Source organism: Triturus cristatus, chromosome 7 (assembly GCF_964204655.1).
Source record: "Triturus cristatus chromosome 7, aTriCri1.1, whole genome shotgun sequence".
Taxonomy (NCBI): domain Eukaryota; kingdom Metazoa; phylum Chordata; class Amphibia; order Caudata; family Salamandridae; genus Triturus; species Triturus cristatus.
The window spans coordinates 124563870-124586209 of NC_140590.1; the positions used below are offsets into that span (position 1 = coordinate 124563870).

The window sequence follows — 22340 nt, forward strand, 5'->3', positions numbered from 1 at the left end:
TCCTGTGGTGGCAACTATTTTGGCTATTTTGAGCTTCAATGTGGCGTTATGTCGCTCAACCAAGCCTGCAGATTGGGGGTGGAAAACCGCATGGAACTTTTGTTTTACACCCAACCCTTTTAAGATGAGTTGGATAACTTCGGCTACGAAGTGGGGGCCGTTGTCGCTCCATAAAATTCGACAAAGACCGTAACGGGGGAAGAATTCCTTCAGTAGTACTTTTGCGGTAGTCATAGCAGTGTTGTCGCGGGTTGGGTAGGCTTCCACCCATTTGCTGAAGGCGCACACAACGACAAGTACGTACTTCAGGCTCTGGCACCTTTCTAACTGGATATAGTCCATCTGTAGGACCTCAAAGGGATGGTTAGGAACCCCAAACCCTCCCCGGGGTACAGCAGTTCGTTTACCAGGGTTGTGTTGGAGGCATACCAGGCATTGTTGGACCAGACGTTTGGCTGAGTCTGGGATCTTATCGTTGTGCCAAACTTTGGAGATGAGTTCGATCATGGGGGCAGACCCTATGTGTGCGGTGGAGTGTGTCATGATCAGCATGGGAATCAGGAATGAGTCAAGTAGCAACCATTTGTTCGTGTCTTTAGTCTGCCAGCAGCCTTCATCATCATTCAATCCTACCCGTGCCCATTCAGTCAATTCGTGTGGTGTGCTGGCTAATTGGATGTCCCTAATCGTTTCCCTGGCATCCTTCCATCTCTCAGTTTGTGACCTGGTCACGTACATACGTGTCATGGACCTATTCTCGGCTGTGGTTCGGGCAGTAATGTCAGCCAGAGCATTTCCCTGTCCTATAATGTCTGTCACCTTCTTGTGTGCCTGGCATTTGATCACAGCCAGCCGTGCGGGGAGGAGGACTGCTTCGGTCAGGGCAGAGACTAGATCTCCATGTAGGATGGGTGTGCCATGGGAAGTCAGGAATCCCCTCTCCTTCCATAGGAGTCCAAAGTGATGAACCACCCCGAAGGCGTACTGACTGTCGGTGTAAATGTTTGCGGTTGTCCCTGCTGCTAGGATGCACGCTCGTGTGACAGCAATCAGCTCAGCCGCCTGTGCGGATCGCTGTGTGATGCGGGCTGTTTCAACAACTGTTCGGGCCGTGGTGACTGCATAGGCAGCTGAGGTGGTGCCGTCGGGGAGCTTGATGCATGAGCCATCCACCCACAGTTCTCCGTCAGGGTCCGGGAAGGCAGTGTCTCGGAGGTCAACCCTGCTCTTGGTCTGTTCATCGGTGAGGGTCACGCAGTCATATATCGGGGACGCATTGGGGTCAGTGTCAGGGAGAGGCAGCAGAGTGGCAGGATTCAGGGTGGTGCATCGCTTCAGCGTGATATGGGGTGCAAGCAGAGTCAGCTCGTAACCAGTCAGCCGTGCGCTAGTCAGGGGTTGAGTCTTGGTCTGGTTCAGGAGGGTGTCAACTGCATGGGATACTAGCACGGTGAGGGGGTTTGAAAGCACGATCCCCTCACTTTGTCGGATAGAGACAGCAGTGGCAGCTACTGCTCGAAGGCAGGCGGGCAAGGCTCTGGCTACAGGGTCGAGAGTGGCAGAGAAGTAGGCGCAAGGGCGTTGCTTGGGGCCTATGGACTGTGTTAGGACAGACAATGCGCACCCCTCCCTTTCGTGGGTGAAGAGGGAGAAAGGTTTAGTGTAGTCTGGGGTCCCTAGGACTGGTGCTGAACAAAGGGCATCTCGTAATTCCTTGAAGGAGGATTGGCATTCGGGCGTCCAGGGGAGGGGGAAGGGGACGTCTTTGGCCAGCAGGGAAAGCAGAGGTTTTATGATAAGACTGAAGTTTGGCAACCACTGTCGGCAGAAGGAGGTGAGGCCTACCAGGGACCGCACTTGCTTCTGAGTTTTGGGAACGGGGGTTTCTAGGATGGTCTGAATTCGATCAGGAGTAAGCTTCCTCCCATCTTTGGATAGGAGGTGGCCTAGGTATGTCACTTGGGGTTGGCAGAATTGCAACTTCTTCCTGGAGACCTTGTGACTGTTCTCCGCGAGGAAGTGGAGGAGGTGGATGGTGGCTGTGACTGCGAGTGGAGTGGTGTCGGCCGCCAAAAGAATATCATCGACGTATTGTATTAACATCACTCCATCTGGTAGTTGGACTGCATCTAGTTGTCTTTTGAGGGCTTGGCTATAAATGCTGGGACTCTCAGTGTAGCCTTGGTGTGCCCTACAGAATCTGTACGAACGGGCTTTTAAGGTGAAGCCAAAAAGGTAGCGGCTGTCTGGGTGGATGGGGATGGAAAAGAATGCTTTCTTGAGATCAATAACAGTGAAGGTAGTGGCAGTGGATGGAATCAGGGTGAGGATGGTGGTGATGTCTGAGACTACGGGGTACTGAGGTATGACTACTTTGTTAACCTCTCGTAAGTCGACAATGAAGCGGTATGCTTTCTCATCTCCCTCGCCTTGCTTCTTAACAATGGGTAGGATAGGGCTGTTGCAAACATTACTAACTACTTCTTCTACCACTCCTGCATCGACTAGGGACTGGATGATTTCCACCAACGCCTTCTCGCCTTCGGGCGATATCCGATACTTTGGAAGCTTTGGGAGCACTGCGTCCGGTCGGACAGTTATGTGTACAGGGTCGATCACCATGCGTCCTACGTCTGAGTCGGTTTTAGCCCATAGATGTGTGGGTAATGTGTCAAGTAGGGACAGGTCAGCATCGGTTATGGAGAACATACGTCATGCGAGACAAGGCCTGAACAGATCTGGGTTATCGTGCAGTATGACTCGAACTCCGTCTGGGGAACATCTGATGGTAGCTCGGAAATGTTTTAGTAAATCAAGACCCATAATAGCGTCGGGGGTGTTGGAGGAGAGCAGAAACGTCGTGTCAGTGGTGTTATTTTCCAAGTCAAAGGAGATTGGTGCGGACAAGGGATTAGTGGAGGGCGTTCCATCGAAGCCTATCGAGGTTACGTGTGAGCCAGACAAGGGTGCCCTCGGAATCAGTCATTTAGATAATGCGCTACGTGTCGCCCCGGTATCTACCAAAAATGGAGACTTTGTGCCCAGGACCTTAGCAGTGACGTAAGGACCTTGCTGGTCAACAAAGAGTTCGACTGGATCCCTCCCTTGCCCCTGGCGGTCCTATGCGAAGTCATGGGCGTTTTCATAGTCGGACTGTTGACACTGGTTCTGTCGGGGGCGGTCAAAGGTGTTTGGTCTGCCTGGCCTGTCGCTGGTGGTGTCGTTCCTGTACCCTCGTCCCTGTCCTCTATTTCTGGGGCTATTTGCTATGTCTCTTGTGTCCCTATACTTGTTCATAACCAGAAGGACCGGGCACTGGGATTTCCAGTGTCCAAACCCTTTGCAGAACGCGCACTGATTCTCGTCTAAGTCCCTGCGTCCACCGTAGGGTGTGGGCGCATGGTCTCTAGGGGGTAGTTTTCTAGGAGCAGTCGGTTGGTAATTTCCCTTGGGATGTTCCCTTCCTATGGTCACCCCTTGCAGCTGTGCGATCATTACCCTTTCCTTCAGTTCCTTTTTCTTTCTCTCGGACGCCCTATCGTTCTCGTTCTTTTGGTGTTCGTAGTACTGGGCCATCTGGAGGATAGCCGCGGGTTTGGAGGCTGCCCAACTACTCTCGCTGGTCTGTAACTTCTGGGAGACGTCCTGTGACAGACCCTTCACATAATTCTGGACAAAGAGGTGATGTCCGGTTGCAGTGGCCATGTCCTGGCCACTATAATCGGAAAACACTAAATGCGAAGTGGGTCGCACACCGCTCGTCATACTAGCAAATAGCCCCATAGGATTCTGGAGGATGTAGTGACAGCGGCGGGTACACCTATGCCACGAGTAAAAAGTTTAAAATGCCATCCCTGGACACGTGTTTCGAGGTAATTGCCTCTCGTCAGCAGGGAGCAGGTACGTATGCGGGGTGCTGTAGACTGCCAAAAATTATCAGGTATAGTACCTCTCACGGCGCGCGGGTGCGGGATCCGGGCTCGTCAACCCATAGCTCAGGGAGCTTTAAATACAAAATGCGAAGTGGGTCGCACACCGCTCGTCATACTAGCAAATAGCCCCATAGGATTCTGGAGGATGTAGTGACAGCGGCGGGTACACCTATGCCACGAGTAAAAAGTTTAAAATGCCATCCCTGGACACGTGTTTCTAGGTAATTGCCTCTCGTCAGCAGGGAGCAGGTACGTATGCGGGGTGCTGTAGACTGCCAAAAATTATCAGGTATAGTACCTCTCACGGCGCGCGGGTGTGGGATCCGGGCTCGTCAACTCATAGCTCAGGGAGCTTTAAATACAAAATGCGAAGTGGGTCGCACACCGCTTGTCATACTAGCAAATAGCCCCATAGGATTCTGGAGGATGTAGTGACAGCGGCGGGTACACCTATGCCACGAGTAAAAAGTTTAAAATGCCATCCCTGGACACGTGTTTCGAGGTAATTGCCTCTCATCAGCAGGGAGCAGGTACGTATGCGGGGTGCTGTAGACTGCCAAAAATTATCAGGTATAGTACCTCTCACGGCGCGCGGGCGCGGGATCCGGGCTCGTCAACCCATAGCTCAGGGAGTTTTAAATACAAAATGCGAAGTGGGTCGCACACCGCTCGTCATACTAGCAAATAGCCCCATAGGATTCTGGAGGATGTAGTGACAGCGGCGGGTACACCTATGCCACGAGTAAAAAGTTTAAAATGCCATCCCTGGACACGTGTTTCGAGGTAATTGCCTCTCGTCAGCAGGGAGCAGGTACGTATGCGGGGTGCTGTAGACTGCCAAAAATTATCAGGTATATTACCTCTCACGGCGTGCGGGTGCGGGATCCGGGCTCGTCAACCCATAGCTCAGGGAGCTTTAAATACAAAATGCGAAGTGGGTCGCACACCGCTCGTCATACTAGCAAATAGCCCCATAGGATTCTGGAGGATGTAGTGACAGCGGCGGGTACACCTATGCCACGAGTAAAAAGTTTAAAATGCCATCCCTGGACACGTGTTTCGAGGTAATTGCCTCTCGTCAGCAGGGAGCAGGTACGTATGCGGGGTGCTGTAGACTGCCAAAAATTATCAGGTATAGTACCTCTCACGGCGCGCGGGTGCGGGATCCGGGCTCGTCAACCCATAGCTCAGGGAGCTTTAAATACAAAATGCGAAATGGGTCGCACACCGCTCGTCATACTAGCAAATAGCCCCATAGGATTCTGGAGGATGTAGTGACAGCGGCAGGTACACCTATGCCACGAGTAAAAAGTTTAAAATGCCATCCCTGGACACGTGTTTCGAGGTAATTGCCTCTCGTCAGCAGGGAGCAGGTACGTATGCGGGGTGCTGTAGACTGCCAAAAATTATCAGGTATAGTACCTCTCACGGCGCGCGGGTGCGGGATCCGGGCTCGTCAACCCATAGCTCAGGGAGCTTTAAATACAAAATGCGAAGTGGGTCGCACACCGCTCGTCATACTAGCAAATAGCCCCATAGGATTCTGGAGGATGTAGTGACAGCGGCGGGTACACCTATGCCACGAGTAAAAAGTTTAAAATGCCATCCCTGGACACGTGTTTCGAGGTAATTGCCTCTCGTCAGCAGGGAGCAGGTACGTATGCGGGGTGCTGTAGACTGCCAAAAATTATCAGGTATAGTACCTCTCAAGGCGCGCGGGTGCGGGATCCGGGCTCGTCAACCCATAGCTCAGGGAGCTTTAAATACAAAATGCGAAGTGGGTCGCACACTGCTCGTCATACTAGCAAATAGCCCCATAGGATTCTGGAGGATGTAGTGACAGCGGCGGGTACACCTATGCCACGAGTAAAAAGTTTAAAATGCCATCCCTGGACACGTGTTTCGAGGTAATTGCCTCTCGTCAGCAGGGAGCAGGTACGTATGCGGGGTGCTGTAGACTGCCAAAAATTATCAGGTATAGTACCTCTCACGGCGCGCGGGTGCGGGATCCGGGCTCGTCAACCCATAGCTCAGGGAGCTTTAAATACAAAATGCGAAGTGGGTCGCACACCGCTCGTCATACTAGCAAATAGCCCCATAGGATTCTGGAGGATGTAGTGACAGCGGCGGGTACACCTCTGCCACGAGTAAAAAGTTTAAAATGCCATCCCTGGACACGTGTTTCGAGGTAATTGCCTCTCGTCAGCAGGGAGCAGGTACGTATGCGGGGTGCTGTAGACTGCCAAAAATTATCAGGTATAGTACCTCTCACGGCGCGCGGGTGCGGGATCTGGGCTCGTCAACCCATAGCTCAGGGAGCACCTGCGTTGCTACGAGAGGTACATACCTGATAATGATTTTAGCAGCCTACACAGCAACCCTGCACTCTTTCCTACTCCCTGCTGACGAGAGGCAACAACCTCGAAACACGTGTCCAGGGATGGCTAACGCTATTCACACTTGCACTCACGACACGAGCATAGGTGTACTCGCCGACGCTGACTACAGGGACCACAGTTCTTTGGGGTAACACGCAGGTAGGTCAGCAGTGTGCGACCATTTTGGATTTAGTTATTTAGTGGCTCCTTGAGCCGGGAGAGCCGACGGGCTCTAGGTTACGCACCTGCGTTGCTACGAGAGGTACATACCTGATAATGATTTTAGCAGCCTACACAGCAACCCTGCACTCTTTCCTACTCCCTGCTGACGAGAGGCAACAACCTCGAAACACGTGTCCAGGGATGGCTAACGCTATTCACACTTGCACTCACGACACGAGCATAGGTGTACTCGCCGACGCTGACTACAGGGACCACAGTTCTTTGGGGTAACACGCAGGTAGGTCAGCAGTGTGCGACCATTTTGGATTTAGTTATTTAGTGGCTCCTTGAGCCGGGAGAGCCGACGGGCTCTAGGTTACGCACCTGCGTTGCTACGAGAGGTACATACCTGATAATGATTTTAGCAGCCTACACAGCAACCCTGCACTCTTTCCTACTCCCTGCTGACGAGAGGCAACAACCTCGAAACACGTGTCCAGGGATGGCTAACGCTATTCACACTTGCACTCACGACACGAGCATAGGTGTACTCGCCGACGCTGACTACAGGGACCACAGTTCTTTGGGGTAACACGCAGGTAGGTCAGCAGTGTGCGACCATTTTGGATTTAATAATCGGAAAACACTGTTTCAAATCGAGAGCAGTATTCGGACACATCCTCCTGGGGTTTCTGGCGGCAAGCCGTCACTATCGACCAGTCTACCTTCCTTTCTGGGATTAGGGTCTTCAATTTCTGTACAATCTTGTCTGGGAGTTCCAATATGGCTTTTAGAGGTTTCTGTCCAGGTCCTCGCTGTTTGTCTATGGTATCGAGTTGTACCGAGGTATATCCGAACGGCTCAGCGTGGTCGACTTTCCGGATTTGCTTCCATACATCCGCCGGCAGCCACAACCCGAAGAACAAATCGATATCTGCCAAGGTCATTATAGTTGAACCTAAGGCCGTACCTAGTTCTGTGTAAAAGGCAGTTGGGTTCTTTCTTAAGTCGGGTAGGGTTTTTCTAAAGGTCAAGATGTCTTGTCGGTCCCATGGCTGATAGACCCAGTTATATACAACCCTTCCCTTCGCATCTTGGTGGTTGATGTCGTCGTGTGTTCCCTGACCTCGTGGGGGGACCCAGTAAGGAGCAGCTTCCTTGATGGGCATCATGGTATCAGCTTTTCCTGCCTGGGGTTCAGTCGCTATGGGGGTCTCTGCCTTGGTTGTCTGTCTGTGTTCTTTAAGATGCCGGAAGACTTCGAGTGTACGAGTGAAGAGGTCCGTTACATCTCTCTCTCCCCCCTCCCCAATATCTACCTTCCTATACAAGGTTGCTAAGCCTTCGGAACCTCGATCTTGGTACCTATCCTCATAGGCATTCAGGGTGTGATAACAAAGTCGTATGACAAAGTGTCGTCTGTGGTGGTCGGCATGCGAGTTATACAGGTCTGTTACATACTCCTCACTTTCCTTCCGTTCTACTAGTGTTCTTACTACCTTATCGATTTTGGCTCGTTCATCCTTTGTTAGTCGATTCACTCTGGCGGAATCCCTTTTTCTCATCTCAGGGTCATCTAACGTTATTGCTAACGTTGTGTTCAGTACAAGTGGCTCGGCCGGCGCGGAGGCTGTGAGGACCGAGGCCTTGGTACTGCTTTCGCTTGCGTTCGGGGGTTGCGGGTGCTGCACTATGGGTTGGGAGGGAGCATATGGAGGGGGCATGTAGATGATCGGGGGACCTAATAGTAATTCGTCATTCACTCGTTGCTTGGAAGGTAACTCAGGGTAGAGCGTAGAGGAGGCCCTAACAGGGCACTGGCCTGATGTTTCAAACACTTGTTTTAGTTTAGCTTCCTTTCTCTCCTTTCTCTCTTCCTCTAACTTTCTAGCGGCAAGGTGAGCTGCCTTACGCAATTCCTTTTCTGCTTTAACTTCTTCCCTCTTTTTCCATTGTGTTGCTTCTTTGCGCCACATGCCGATACTGTCAAGCATAGTAGGCGTCATTTTATTGCTACGTAGAGCTATTTCTAGCGTTTCTATTTTATGGTCATCAAAGGATCCCATCAGTGGCCACTGACTCTCGGGGTCCTTCTTTGTATATTTATGCCATAGTTTGCTATAAGCTACGGCGACTAGTCCATATTTAGTAAACATGTCCTTATTAGGGGTGCCTTCCAGTGGAGCCGGATGGTTCATCTCTAATAAGCGGTCCGGGCATAACCAACTACCAATCAGTGGGGAGAAGATAGGCATGACGGGTTACAACGGGGACAAAAGTCTGCACTACCTATCTTTTCACTGCTTGCAAAGACTAGATAGAATATCTCTATTCTACGTTATTTGCAAGTAGAGAATACCTCCAAAGAACCAATATCGAACAACCAATGTTCGAACAATCAATCAATCAAATGGTGAGAAAGAGATAGGCACGACGGGTTACAACGGGGACAAAAGTCTGCGTTACCTACCCTTCACTATTTGCAAAGACTATACAGAATATTTCTATTCTTCGTTATTTGCAAACAGAGAATATCTCAAAGAACCAATATTCTTCAAAACAATCAATGTTCGGACAATCAATCAGTGGGGAGAAAAAGATAGGCACGACGGGTTACAACGGGGACAAAAGTCTGCGTTACCTACCCTTCACTATCTGCAAAGGAAGAGAGAGTATTTCTACTCTTCCCTGTTCGTAGACAGCGAATATCTCAAAAGGAACAATCAAGTAAGCAATACTAGTATTTTCAATCAATCAATCAATCAATCATTTCGCAATTCGTCGTGTTACACGACCTTACCCGGACCGCATGGACAGTTTCTCGTCTTCCGCCTCCAGCGCCCGATCGTCCTCTACTCTCCGTATTTACCGCGGCACTCCCGACGGTTCCCAGTCAGGACCGTAGATCACTCGAGAGAGGTCTGTTCGGAACCAGTGAAGTTCGGATGATCGGCTGCCAGACGAGGGTCTATCAGGCAGGAGCTCTTCCCGATCGTTGCAGTCGTTCACTTTGTCGTCAGGACCTCTCCCACTGGATCCACGTGTCGCTGATGGGCCCCACGCTTGGGACGCCAATTGTAAAATGGTAGCGGCACCTTCAGTTGACAACCTTCAAGTGTTGCCCGGCGGTAATCGCCTCTTATACCATTCGATAATTAACCAACAAAAGAGGCAGGCGCCGGAGACTGGAAGGCAGGAAACAAAGTTTTATTCCGTCGGAGCAGAACACGTCAGATCGGACAGCAAGGTATCGTCTCGAGGTGCTCTACCCACATCTCTGAGGCGTGGCCTCTTATACACAGGTTTATTGCTTTATTACACGTGATACATTCTTGTTGAGACTTTGATGTACGGAAAGACATCCTTGGAATCCCCACTTCAAGCTTGTTCCCACACATATCTACAGTAGCGGTCCCCACCCCACCCACAGTAGGAGATGGCTATCACACAGCTGGACATTCCACCAATTCCCGGGGGTGTGTGCGACTGGTCGGGTCTCAGGGGGTGGGGGCCTTGATCTACTGTAATCCCTTTGATGTGAGGCGGTTCCCTTACAGTAGGGGCAATAAACTGCATCCGCAGGGCTAGGTGATGGCCTGGGATCGGTTCGGACAATCGGGCGCAGAGGAAGGGGGTTATCAAAGGGATGTGTGACCATGTATGGGATGAAAGGAGGTGTTTGTCAGGCGCGGGATGTGGTTCCATGGCAGGGTCGTGCAGAAGGAGAGGGTTTATGGCCCATGTATGAGAGAGCGGGGGTGGCCGGCGCGCGTGGGATGTTTGCAGCGCCTGAGGGGCACGCTGGCGCTCGGCAATGAGACCATGGTGCCTAAGATGGCCGTCGCGCGTTTTCGGCGTGTGGCGCTTGGGGAGAGACAAGATTGCGCAGATAATGTTCAGATACGAACTAAATTTCCACACAGCCTACTACTTCATCTTCAACAAATTGTTTCATCTCAGCTAAATTGATGGACCTTCACTGGCTCCTGATAAAAAAGAGGATTCAGTTCAGACTCCATTCACAGAGCCGTCTATCTTTCTGGTTCACATAGTCTTCAAAAACCTTTCAAGTTCCACTCGCCTGCCAGACATTGTCTGCAAAGTAACTGGAAGCCTTTCGCCCCAGTTATCTAATCTGGGCTGGTTTAAAGACCCACGAAGAATCCATCTTTCGTCAACAGCCCTTGGTACATGAATTGACTTTACCGAACTTTCATGTGCCTCCCCTTATCAGTTGGGAAATACTGGTACAACCTATACATCACTCCTTTTAAAAGAACTCTGCTCTGGACAGCTAATCAGGACTAATATGCTAATATTTAACCCAAAGTGACTTTCACTTTTATGTGTGGATGGGATTTGTGAGGGGGTGAGTCTGGACGTTCATAAATCTTTTTTCTTTTTTTTTTTAATCTTATACTGTAAAGATTTTAAGTAATCATGCAGTTTATTAATAAAATTGTCAAATTGTCAAAATTGTCGCCTGCCAGACCTTTGAGAGATGCTGATAGGTTTCCTATCCTCCCTCCCAAATATTTTGACCTGGGCCCCTTGCTCACTGTGCCATAGGACTTAAGCTATTCCTCACTGATGAGACCTACATAGGTTGAAAAAGTCTGGGGTTGCTTGAGGTGAGTTCTGGAGAGGGCCTTTCCTGGCAGTTTGGGATGGACTGTTCCCCTGAGGAGCAGGGTTGGTGCTCATTTCCATACAACAGGTCTTTGTCTGGATAATCTAGATCAGTGGCAGCTCCTCTGTTATGCCAGAGGAGCGTCGCCCTACTGCTGGAGCCAGTAGGTGGAAACGTGTAAAATAAATGAAATAATGTAATTAACATTTTATTTTTTATGATCGAGGGAGCCCCAGTCTTGGGGGCGGGGCCATTGTCTGCCACCCGGAAGCTGGAGGAGGAGTGGTGGGCACTGCAAGTGATCATAACGGTTTGGCCGGCCGCCTTAGGTCGGCCAAACCATCATACACACTAAGGTCTCTCCAGGCTTTTGCATATAGAACAACAGGCACAGGCTTCATTTTTCAGGCACAGGCTCCGAGTACCTGTAGGAGAATAAAAACTAGCCCGCTCCAACCAATTCCAGTGCTTCTCTCATGCTGGCTATTACCAGCATGAGACCAGCTCTGGATTGGATAGGGGAGTCTCAGAACCTGTGCATCTGGAGCAGAAGACAACAGAGGCGGTGGGCAGCAGGTACGTTTTCTTTTTTAATTTATTTTTGTTCCTGCGCTGTGTGCCAGCCAGCGCAATCTGTAGGTAAGCCGGGCTCAGACCCGAAGGCTTCCCTCATGCATGTGCCTACTCCCATCAATGTGGTGCTGTTGTGTGTTTGCTTTTAGCCTCATGGCTGGATCCCGACATCTTCGGATCCAGCCTTGAGCCTCAATGCAAATCACTCTCACATGTGTTAATGAAGTAATTAATAAGCCTGGGCAAAGCACTACGCTACGCTTGTGTAGTTTGCGAAGTTTGAGCTACTTCGCACTACGCAAATTGCACGTAGCACAGTGCAAACACGCGTAGCGTAGCGTAGCGGTCATTTTTTGCTTGCTCGCGGTCCTCAACGTCAAGTTGACGACCGCGAGCAAGCAAAATGACATTCCGGCCAGACTTTTTCCTCATTCGCGATCAGCAACATCAAGTTGCCGATCGCGAGCGTGGAAAATAAACCTCCCGGCGAGCTTCTCAACGTCAGGTTTCTCATTGAGAAGTGGTCGCGTATGCTCACGACCGCTCGCGATGAGAAACTACCAGTCCGCGTTGAGAATGCTGCCGCTCGAGTAGAAATCTACTTGAGCGGCAGAAAACGACCTCTTGCACTGTGCAAGATGCAGTTTGCACTGATTGCACAGTGCGGACAAGCATCCGGCACTGTGCAATCAGTGCGAACAGCATCTTGCACAGTGCACTACGCAGTTTGCGAAGCTACGCGTAGCTTGCGTAGTGTGAAGTGCACTTCGCGTAGCTACGCTTAGCGCTACTTCGCAAACTATGCCCAGGGTTAGTAATTAACACATGTAAGAGCGCTTTCAAATGCGTAGTTTCAATTTGGGTGCTGTACAAAATTAAACCTTTTTGTACAGAGCACATCTTGTGCTCACTTATTTCAAAATGCTCTCATATATGCTAATGAAATCATTAGCACACATGAGCGCCTTGAAATAAGTGAGTGCACGATGGGTGCTATACAAAAGGAAACCTTTAGACGCTCTCATATATGCTAATGAAGTCGTTAGCACACATGAGAGCACCTTGAAATACGTGAGCATTGGATGGGCACTGTGCAAAAGGAAATTTGCAATGAGCACATCCTGAGTTTACGTATTTCAAGACGCTCTCATGTGTTCTGATGGTATCATTAGCACACATGAGAGCGCCTGAAATACGTAAACTCAGGATTGGCGCTATACAAAAGCACACTTTCTTGGCGCATGCTTTTCAAGGTACCTCACCACTTTCAAACTACACCATCCGCGACTGGTCTAGATGGATGATTGGAAGGTGAGTGCTAGTATTTAAGAAGAATTCAAGCATTCTATTCATTATTTTTCCTTCTTGCAGTTCATGCTCTAAATGCAACAGTAATGCCCAGTGGTCTCTTATGGAGAGGGCCCTGCTTGGAAGTTTGAGACAGACTGTTGCCATGAGGAGCAGGGTCGATATGGATCTGCTTATGGTGGGCCGTTGCCTAGTGTGGCATGGTGGGTGAAAAACAATGGATTAATTACCGCCCGCATCATTGCCAGTGGCCGAAATGAATGCAAGCATTCCATACATCATGTTGTTGCAATTAATGCCCAAGGACTACGGGTATGCCCAGGCGTGGGACCCATGCTCACTGGGCAATTGGACTCAAGCTATATTTCACTGATAAGAACTGATCAGGCTGAAACCAGTCTGGGGTTGCTCGTGATCCCTTCTGGAAGGGGACTTGCCTGAGGTTTGGGACAAACGATGAGGAACCGGGTCAATACTTATTTGCATAAGGTGGGCCTTTGTCTAGGGTGACATGCTGGGCAACAAATGATGGACTGGCATATGGCCCGAGCGATTGCTAATGGCTGAGATTAATTCAAGCATTCCATACAACACCTTGGGGCCGATTCACAGAACTAACTTAAGACAAAATCCTAAACTTACTACTTTTGGTATTCACAGAAGTTAGGATTTTGTCTTAAGTTTGTCTTAAGACAAACTTAAGACAGACTTAAGACAGACTTAAGACAGACTTAAGACAAACTTAAGACAAACTTAAGATAGACTTAAGACAGACTTAAGACAAACTTAAGACAAATTCCTAACTTAAGTCTGTCTTAAGTCTGTCTTAAGTTTGTCTTAAGTCTGTCTTAAGTCTGTCTTAAGTTTGTCTTAAGTTTGTCTTAAGTTTGTCTTAAGTCTGTCTTAAGTCTGTCTTAAGACAAACTTAAGACAAAATCCTAACTTCTGTGAATACCAAAAGTAGTAAGTTTAGGATTTTGTCTTAAGTTAGTTCTGTGAATCGGGCCCTATGTTTTTGTTGCATTATATTTCATAAAGCAATTTTGTTTTTTGGCATACCTCTTCTTCCCTTCATGCAGTTTACTTCATTGATGTAGAATTTTACTCTCTACATAGGTCTCATTTCAAATATATAACTTTAAGTTCTATATTGATTAACTGTAATGTTGCTTCAGTTAGCTGCAGCACATATACCACATGCATTTCTCTGAGAAAAAAATTGCTGATTGACTCAACCCTATGAAATGTCAGCCATTGTATAGCATATCAAAAATATTCATATCTAGAATATAGCCTGTCTCCTCATAACTTAAGCTTTTTTTTGTCCAGCATTACTCCATCAACTGTGAGTACTGCTAAGTCGATAGGTTTTGAATTCTTGAAAGTCTGTAACATTCATGAAACGTTGCATAGTATATTCAAGCTCATGTTACTGTTAAGGCCAATTTAATAGCTGGTGGGGCCACAATGTATTGCTGAAATATGGTGAACATTGCTGTTAGATAGGGTCATAAGGTGATTTGATAGACAAACCACGATGCTGTAAAGTAATTGTGATTGCATTTATAAGGGAAATTGTATAGTAAGATAATTGCACAACCAATTAATTTAGCTGACTATCTGCAATCGGGTTCCTTTTCCAAATGTATAAAGATTAATGGTACTCATGTTAAAGATGCTACAAGTCACTTAGAATACAGAATGCACAACTCCTATTCGGGACAATTATCATAATCCTGATACAGTTTCAATTTTGATTATCAGATTCGGCCCCTAAGTCTCGAGTTAGACAAATATTTCCCAAGATATGCAGATTTTTGAATTCATTTATTTGCCATTTTGAAATAAAATATTTGTTTAATACATAGTTGAAAATGAATAATTGATTCTAAATTAGGAAATAATTTGTTTCAATCTAAAAAAATGATACTGTCAATGTTTGAGGTTTTTGAATATATAATTAGCCCAAATCTGCAAAATAATTTTCAAACTCGAAAGCTCAAAAATTGTAGAGTATGTCTAGGATCGCCTCAGAGAAATTGAGACAACAATATAATATTTGTTGGTTAAACCGTCACGTGAGCGGCATTGGGCAGTAGGAGGAGCGGAGACCTTTTCGAATTTTCCCGGTCGGGAAATCACGGAGCCCCCTGTGTTTGCACAGCGAGAAATGAAAAGAACTGGACCAGCGGAAATGCAGCGATAAAGTAATTCAGCAATTCAGCTCCCGTGTGAACTTTGGTGCGAGCCTCGGATACACCGTAGGCGGCTCGGTTGAGCTGCCTGAAAATAGCCTTAGAGGACTGCCAGCTGATACGCATGCACGCTGAGGTAGCTTTTCTTACGAATGAAGGCAACAACTTGACACAGGCAGGGAGGTGTCGTTTAAACTCACGAGCTTGGTGATATTAACATCGGGTGCCGCTCGGAGGCTGAACTCTTTTGCTGACCTTGCCCGTGTTGTCGTGTCTGCCTGGAGGAGCTTGCTGTGGGGTTCAGAGGGACCAGTACTCAGTACCAGTACTCATTCTACCACTCCACTGTACTCGCGGGACTGCGAGGACCAGCGGGCCTTGCGCCTCTTCTGACATTGATTGCAGCTGGTGCCTCTTCCCGTTCCCTCCCACCCACGACACTTAACGCCACCCACGATACTTAACGCCTCGCTTCGCAGGTGCCGCTCGGAGGCTGAACTCTTTTGCTGACCTTGCCCGTGTTGCCGTGTCTGCCTGGAGGAGCTTGCTGTGGGGTTCAGAGGGACCAGTACTCATTCTACCACTCCACTGTACTCGCGGGACTGCAAGGACCAGCGGGCCTTGCGCCTCTTCTGACATTGATTGCAGCTGGTGCCTCTTCCCGACCCCTCCCCTGATTGCTATATTTGTTCGCCCCTCCTCGCGTAGCGGGACGTGAGCGGGTCGCAGACTGGGGCGTAGCCTGGGCAAAGAGTGGGCCCTCTTAGGTCCTCAGAGGCCGAGTGAGGCTGGGCGGGGCCTGGTTATTTAGCTTTCATTTTCCTGTTCCATGTGTGTTAGTTGAACAGTGTTCCTATGGCGACAGGTCATGACGTAGGTAGTGGGATAAAGTTGGGGGGGCTGTTAAATGGTTGTCTGGATAACTATTTTAAGAGGGTTCAGTCGGATGACGACAGGGAAATGCAAATGGCTGATCGTCGGACTGAGCGTCGTCGCTCAGTTGAAAACCTAAAACTAAGGGCTCCACAGGATTATATCGTCCACGCTTCCCCCAGGGTTGGAGGTAGCTTGACCGGTAATGATGATCCCTTTGTACGGGAGAATACCCCTCCCATGTCGCGGGATCGTCCTTCCTCAATCTGTGCCCCAATTGAAACCCCTCCCCCCACCTCGATTAGTGTACATGCAGATCCCATAAAACAGTTCCCTAGCCGTGGCAAAGTGCCCAGGAAGAAACCTAATAATTCAGAATTGGGTAAGATTCATGGCCCTCCCCCACGGAAAATAAGACGTAAGGTGGGGGTGAGTAAGGTCAAACCCAAGTCAAGTTACTCTGAGTTTGGGAAACATATAATGACCAAAAGCGACCCAGTGTTAGTGGTTGCCTTCGGTAGTCTGCCTGAATCGGCCCCCTCTTTTGCCCCTGTTGTCCTTGATTCAATTGTTAACGGACTTGAGGCATCGTCTAACTCTGTTGAACCATCGCAGCAGGCGGTACTCTCTCCCATTTTTTTAGACTCCCTGGGAGTCTTGGTTAGTTCCCTCATCTCCCCTATTATCGAGACCTTGACGAGGGTGGAGCAGAGATTGTTGGACATTGAATCTATACTAAAAAGTAAGGGTAACCCGGCTAAAGCTCAGCCATATAGGGCCGTCCCTCCCTCCCCTCCTATTTCCCTTTCTACTATTAATCTACCTAAGGACATCCCCCAATCTAGTGCAGTTATCCCTCAGTCATCTAACTTGAGAGAGCCAAACCATCACAGGCAGGTGCCTCTCATTACTGATAAAACAGCGGTCGCAAAACCTGTTAGTGACTCTGTGGGGGAGAATTCATTGGCACCCCTAGGGAATATTTGGGAGGTGTGGGGGAGTAATGGCCATAAAGGGGTTCTGGGGAACCTTGGGCCGCAGGTAGAACTACCCCCAGAAGCTGTTCCCCTGGTGGTTGTCCTGACGGGTGTGCCCATCTTGGCTGCTAATAAGAGGGAAAGTTTTACCCAGTTGAAAAATAAAACCATTCACTGGTTAAGTACATATAGACCGATTGATAAGAGCATCAATGGCGAGATACTCCACGTTAGGCGTCTCCCCTGGCTTGGAGGTAGACCTAAAGATATTAAGGGGGATATAGTGGTGATCAACTTTAGAGATCCAGTTGCAGTTATTCATATATTAAACTGCCCAATGGGATATGGTACTAACTGCATTAACCCAAGAGCCCTGACATATTTCTATCCTAGATCACTGGTATTTCCACCATCCAACACAAGTGATTATGCTCCTCTTTACCCACTCCTTCCCCCGGGACCTTTTACTGGCCATACAGCTTTAGATTCGCAGGGGTGGAACATTGTTCCCCCCAGACCCAATAGCACAATTATCCGAAGATTGGATCATTTGAGACCCTTCACCCCCCTGGAGATAGGGAATAGGTTTGAGGTGTTTTCCGGCATGGACGAGTGCGACTGAAGTTTACAGTACATGCCGGGTTCTTCGGGCTGTTCAGGTGCAGCTAGTTTAGAGGGAAATAGCCCAGAGGTTCCTGGAGCGGTCATGGGTTCTGTTAGTGTAAATAAGGTTGCACTGCCATATCCCAGTTTCGACTCCCTTAGTGCCCTAACTCTCACCCAACATCCGCCATTAGGGTCCAGAGTAGATGGTTGTCAACTTTTAAACTCACCAATTCCACTCGCAGTTACCATCGACCCTATTTCTAGTGGGTTGGTAGGTAGTGAGGGGGTCAGTTCGGTTGGGCATATTGGTGACAAGGAGGTCATCCATCTGATCTCATGGAATGTGGCCGGATTAAAAAAAAAGATAGAGCTCCCAGAATGGAACAACTTTATTGAAAAGTTTGATGTTTGTTTGTTCCAAGAAACATGGTGCATGTCCCCTGTACATAAATCTGGCTATGTAACTTTTTGGCAGCCCGCTTATAGTTGCGGGAAGGGCAGACCTGCAGGTGGTTTGGATAAAAATAGAACTAAATTGGGTGGTTTCTACACACGAATCTGCCTCCAGAGACATCCAACATCTTTCATTTGCAGGCTGTAAGAAGGACAGTAGGATTGACCTATTTAACATCTATTCTAGAGGGTCCCCGGGAGATAATATTCCGTCCACCTTTACTCTTTTAGAACAGGCTTTGGCCAATTGCCCCCCTACTTCTAAACTTTTTGTGGGTGGGGATTTTAATTGTACTTTTGAACCTCTTAGTGGTGATGATCCCCTGGGCACGGAAGATGAGGACTCTAGATGGTCTATCCCTCCCTTGTCATTAGCCCCGATTAAAAAATGGTCTTCCAAGGCAATCCAGATAAATGCCCTTACGGTGGAATATAATTTAAGAGCTTTAAATGGCAGGTCACCTTCTGACCGAGACGGTGCTATGACTTTTAATAGACTAAGCAGACCGTCCAGAATTGATTATATTCTACTGGATGTTACACTCTGGCGAGATTTAATAGACATGGAGGTGGTTCCCTCACAGGATAGTGATCACAACCCTCTATGTATGAAGATACGGTGGTCCAATTGTAATGGTGGTTCGAGAAGTGCCCCATTGAGGTTAACCAAAGAAGTGATCCCTTATAATGGTAACCGCAGGTTGAAATGGGATAAGGTTCACCTACAGACTGAGAACCTGGCAAGGATCAGGGTGCACATTGAAGAGATGACGTTGGAGTTGGGGGGTCTCGATTCGGTTTTAGAGAGTACCCAGGTGACATCCCTTGCCATGGTCTACAAAAACGCCATTGAGGAAGTAGGTAAATACTTCCTATCTCAGGGTAAATGTGGCAGACTGAACAATATATTTCCCAAATCTAGTAATCCTTGGTACTCCGCTCAGTGCAAGGCAATAAGGAAGGAGTTAACTGTTGCCTTGCGAATTAAAAACCAACCTCTAGTCAGATCAGTGAGGAAGGAGTATGCAAAGGAAATGGCCCGGGCTAAAAGAGATTGGGAGGAACAGCATTGGCAGGACCTCAAATGTGCATCTAGCAGAAGGAATGCTTTTCTGTTCTGGAAATTGATTAACAATGCAAGGCAGCATACCAAGCCAGTTTTAGTTAATCACATAACTAGTCTTCAATGGCATTCCCATTTCTCCGCCTTGTATGGCGTACAGGACACGACCTGCCCCTCTCCTCCTGAGATAGTTAGCAAGGCCTCCCCTATACCATTGCTCGAAGACCCATTTTTGGCTTCTGAGGTAATGGTGGCTATTACCCCGAGGCTATTACCCCGAGGAAGGCTGCTGGCCCTGATGGCATTCCGGGGGACCTCCTTATTGGAGGAACCCGCGGCCTGGGGCAAACTTATTGCCCTGATAATGAATATGATCTCTAGGGGACATCCAGTCCCTGATTCATGGAAGGGTGCTGAGGTTATAACTGTGTTTAAAAAGGGTGCTAGAGACGACCCTGCCAATTACAGACCGATCAGTTTGATCGATGTAATCCAGAAAGTGGTTGCCAGGGTCATCATCATGCGGGTGGGTGCCTGGATGGAAGAGGAGCATGTTCTGTCTCACTTTCAAGCCGGCTTTCGCCAAAGGGTGGGCACGATGGACCAGGTCTTCCGCTTTTTTGCGATCTATTGGAAGTCTGTGACCATCAATAAGGGTAGTCTCTACCTGGCTTTCATAGACCTCAGGATGGCGTTTGACCTGGTTCCTCGAACAAGGCTATGGGATGTTTTGAGGAAGATGGGCTTCCCTGGTCCACTTCTGGACTTTATTGTTAAGCTCCATGAGGGGAATTATGCGAGGATCAGATGGGGCTCTCAGGGACAACTGACTGAGAGGGTGCCCGTGAGGAGGGGAGTTCGCCAGGGATGTGTCATGGCACCTACCCTATTCTCTCTTTTTGTGAAAGGGGTGGTGGACCATCTAAGAGAGGTATCGGCTGACGCCCCATCCCTGGCAGGGGAAAAAACACCTACCCTACTCTTTGCAGATGACACCATTCTGATCTCCAAATCCCCAGCAGGCCTCCAAAAGCTCTTGCATTGCTTTAGTGCGTTTTGTATTGACAGAGGGCTTACCATCAATACCTCCAAAACTAAGCTTATGGCCCTTGTACCCTCTAAGAGATTTAGGAATAATCTCTCGCTTAACGGCGAGTCTCTGGAGTTGGTAGACTCCTTTGACTATCTGGGTGTCAGGATAAATAGCCGGATGAGCTGGAAAGACCACCTGGCCAAAATGTCGCTAAATTTTAAAAGAGTTTCTGGGTTGGTCCTGAGAGAACATCGGGAGTCATTGAGTAAACCCGTGGCTCCAACGCTTGCAATATACGAGGGTCAAGTCCTACCCTCTGCCCTTTATGGATCTGAACTTTGGGGGTTTGAAAGCATACCGGAATTAATTACTGTAGAAAATAAGTTTCTGCGAGATCTGGTGGCTCTTCCTGTTTCTACTCCGCTAATCCCCCTTCGTCTTGACATGGGCAGGCGCCCCCTAAACGACTTAGTGCGCCTCCGTCCCTTGCTCTTTTGGGTGCGATTGAGAAGGACCGGGGAGCTTAACAAATATGCTGCCGCCCTAGATGAGCTTATTTTGATTGATAAAGGCAATAAGATTAAGTGGCTGAGTAACTTGAAGCAGTTGGTTGTGCAACTGGGCTTGAGCGATTCCTGGAAGAGCCAATCTCCTCCACCCAAGCAATTCATTAAGAAGTTGTACTGGGATTGGATCCAGACGGAGGCCATTTGTAGAGGTGTAGGGGGTTCTCTTACTGAGCGATTCCTGGAGTTTAAATGGTCCAGGAAATTTGAACCGCTTTTTGATTTTATTGAGAAACCCTTAGACAGATCACTCTATCTTAAAGTCGGGTTTGGGATCCTTCCAGTGAATGATTTTACGGCCGGGTGGAATATCCAGAGTGGTACATCGAAGGCTTGCCCGGGTTGTGCAGCCCCTAAAGAGTCCCTGGCACACTTTTTCTTTGCTTGCCCCGCCTACAGGGTTGCCAGGAGGATATGGTTAAAACCCCTCTGTCAGGGGCTGGGCTTAAGATGTCACATAATGGCCCTGCGCGTCCTCTGTACTGATACGTCCTCAATAGCTATGGTATGTGGTGTAGCAAAATTCCTGGGTAGTGCCTGGATGACACGTATGAGGAGAATTAAGTCGTCCAGCATTTAATCTAATGGTTATGGGGCCTCCGATAGGCATCACCAACGCCACTGCTAGTTGTTTTATGAATTTTTTATTATTAGCTATTGTGCATATTTTATGAGTATATACTCCAAGGCTGGTGATTTTTAGTTTTTCTTATTGTACTGTATTGTATACTTTTATGATGAAATTTTTATCGAATAAAGTATTTCTACTACTATTTGTTTTTATTTCCATTCTGCTAGATTTTATTTTCTCCTGCATTCTTCCACCACATGATTTGTGTGTGTTTAGGAGCTGGATGTGTGGGGACTTACACAGGTTCTAGAGACAGGATGTCATTGATGTCATAAAATACAAGATAACTTGTTCTTCATGTTTTTCAGCGAAGGTCCCTCAAGCCCCTTCTATCGCGGCCATGATTGGAGGAGGACTGGCCGGCATCTTCATCGTGGCTGGGGTTTCCTTGTTGGGCTGGCTCTTTGTTCGAAGGGTCAGAAGGTGAGTTCCATTTCAAACCTCAAGCAAATGAGTGTCCAGACTGCTTCAGTGAAATCCTTAACCATGTGTGTCCTTCATTTAGCAACCAGAGCTTTAAGCTTTACTCTAGAGAGCCTGTTTTTCAATGGGTGGTAATGGATCCTCTTCCAATTTCTGTGAGCGTGGCTACACCAGAAGGCAATACAACTGTGGAATTTACTTCACTTTAGAGTTAGACTAGAGAAGATCCGGTCTTGGATTCTCCTCAAGATCTAGCACTTCCTCCACAAATCCAAGGATTTTCTGTTGCCACCTAACTGTAAATCAAGCTTGGAGTCTTCTATACATGAGGCAAGCTAATGTATCGACAATATTTTTACACAGGACAAACAATGGCAATAAAGGTATGGGCGGTAAAGAGGAAATGGTGGATGATGACACCCTGATTTATAGCGAGATTCACAAGCCTCCGAAGGTAAGTGTTGTTTTCAAATGCACTCTTTCTAACACCTCATTAATAACACCTCGAAAAATAAGTCGGTGCAATTTAAGGTCGGA

The 22340-nt window shown here is 48.3% G+C and overlaps 1 protein-coding gene across 1 annotated transcript in view; it reads left to right on the forward strand.

The window, feature by feature from the left end:
- Nucleotides 1-22340, forward strand: part of LOC146809008 (sialic acid-binding Ig-like lectin 13) — a 349688-nt gene that overhangs the window by 232121 nt on the left and 95227 nt on the right. Inside the window, exons 8-9 of the mRNA XM_085615797.1 lie at nt 21689-21803; nt 22167-22257. Of these exons, the coding sequence (XP_085471923.1) occupies nt 21689-21803; nt 22167-22257 (206 nt within the window). The remainder of the gene's footprint in view (nt 1-21688; nt 21804-22166; nt 22258-22340) is intronic.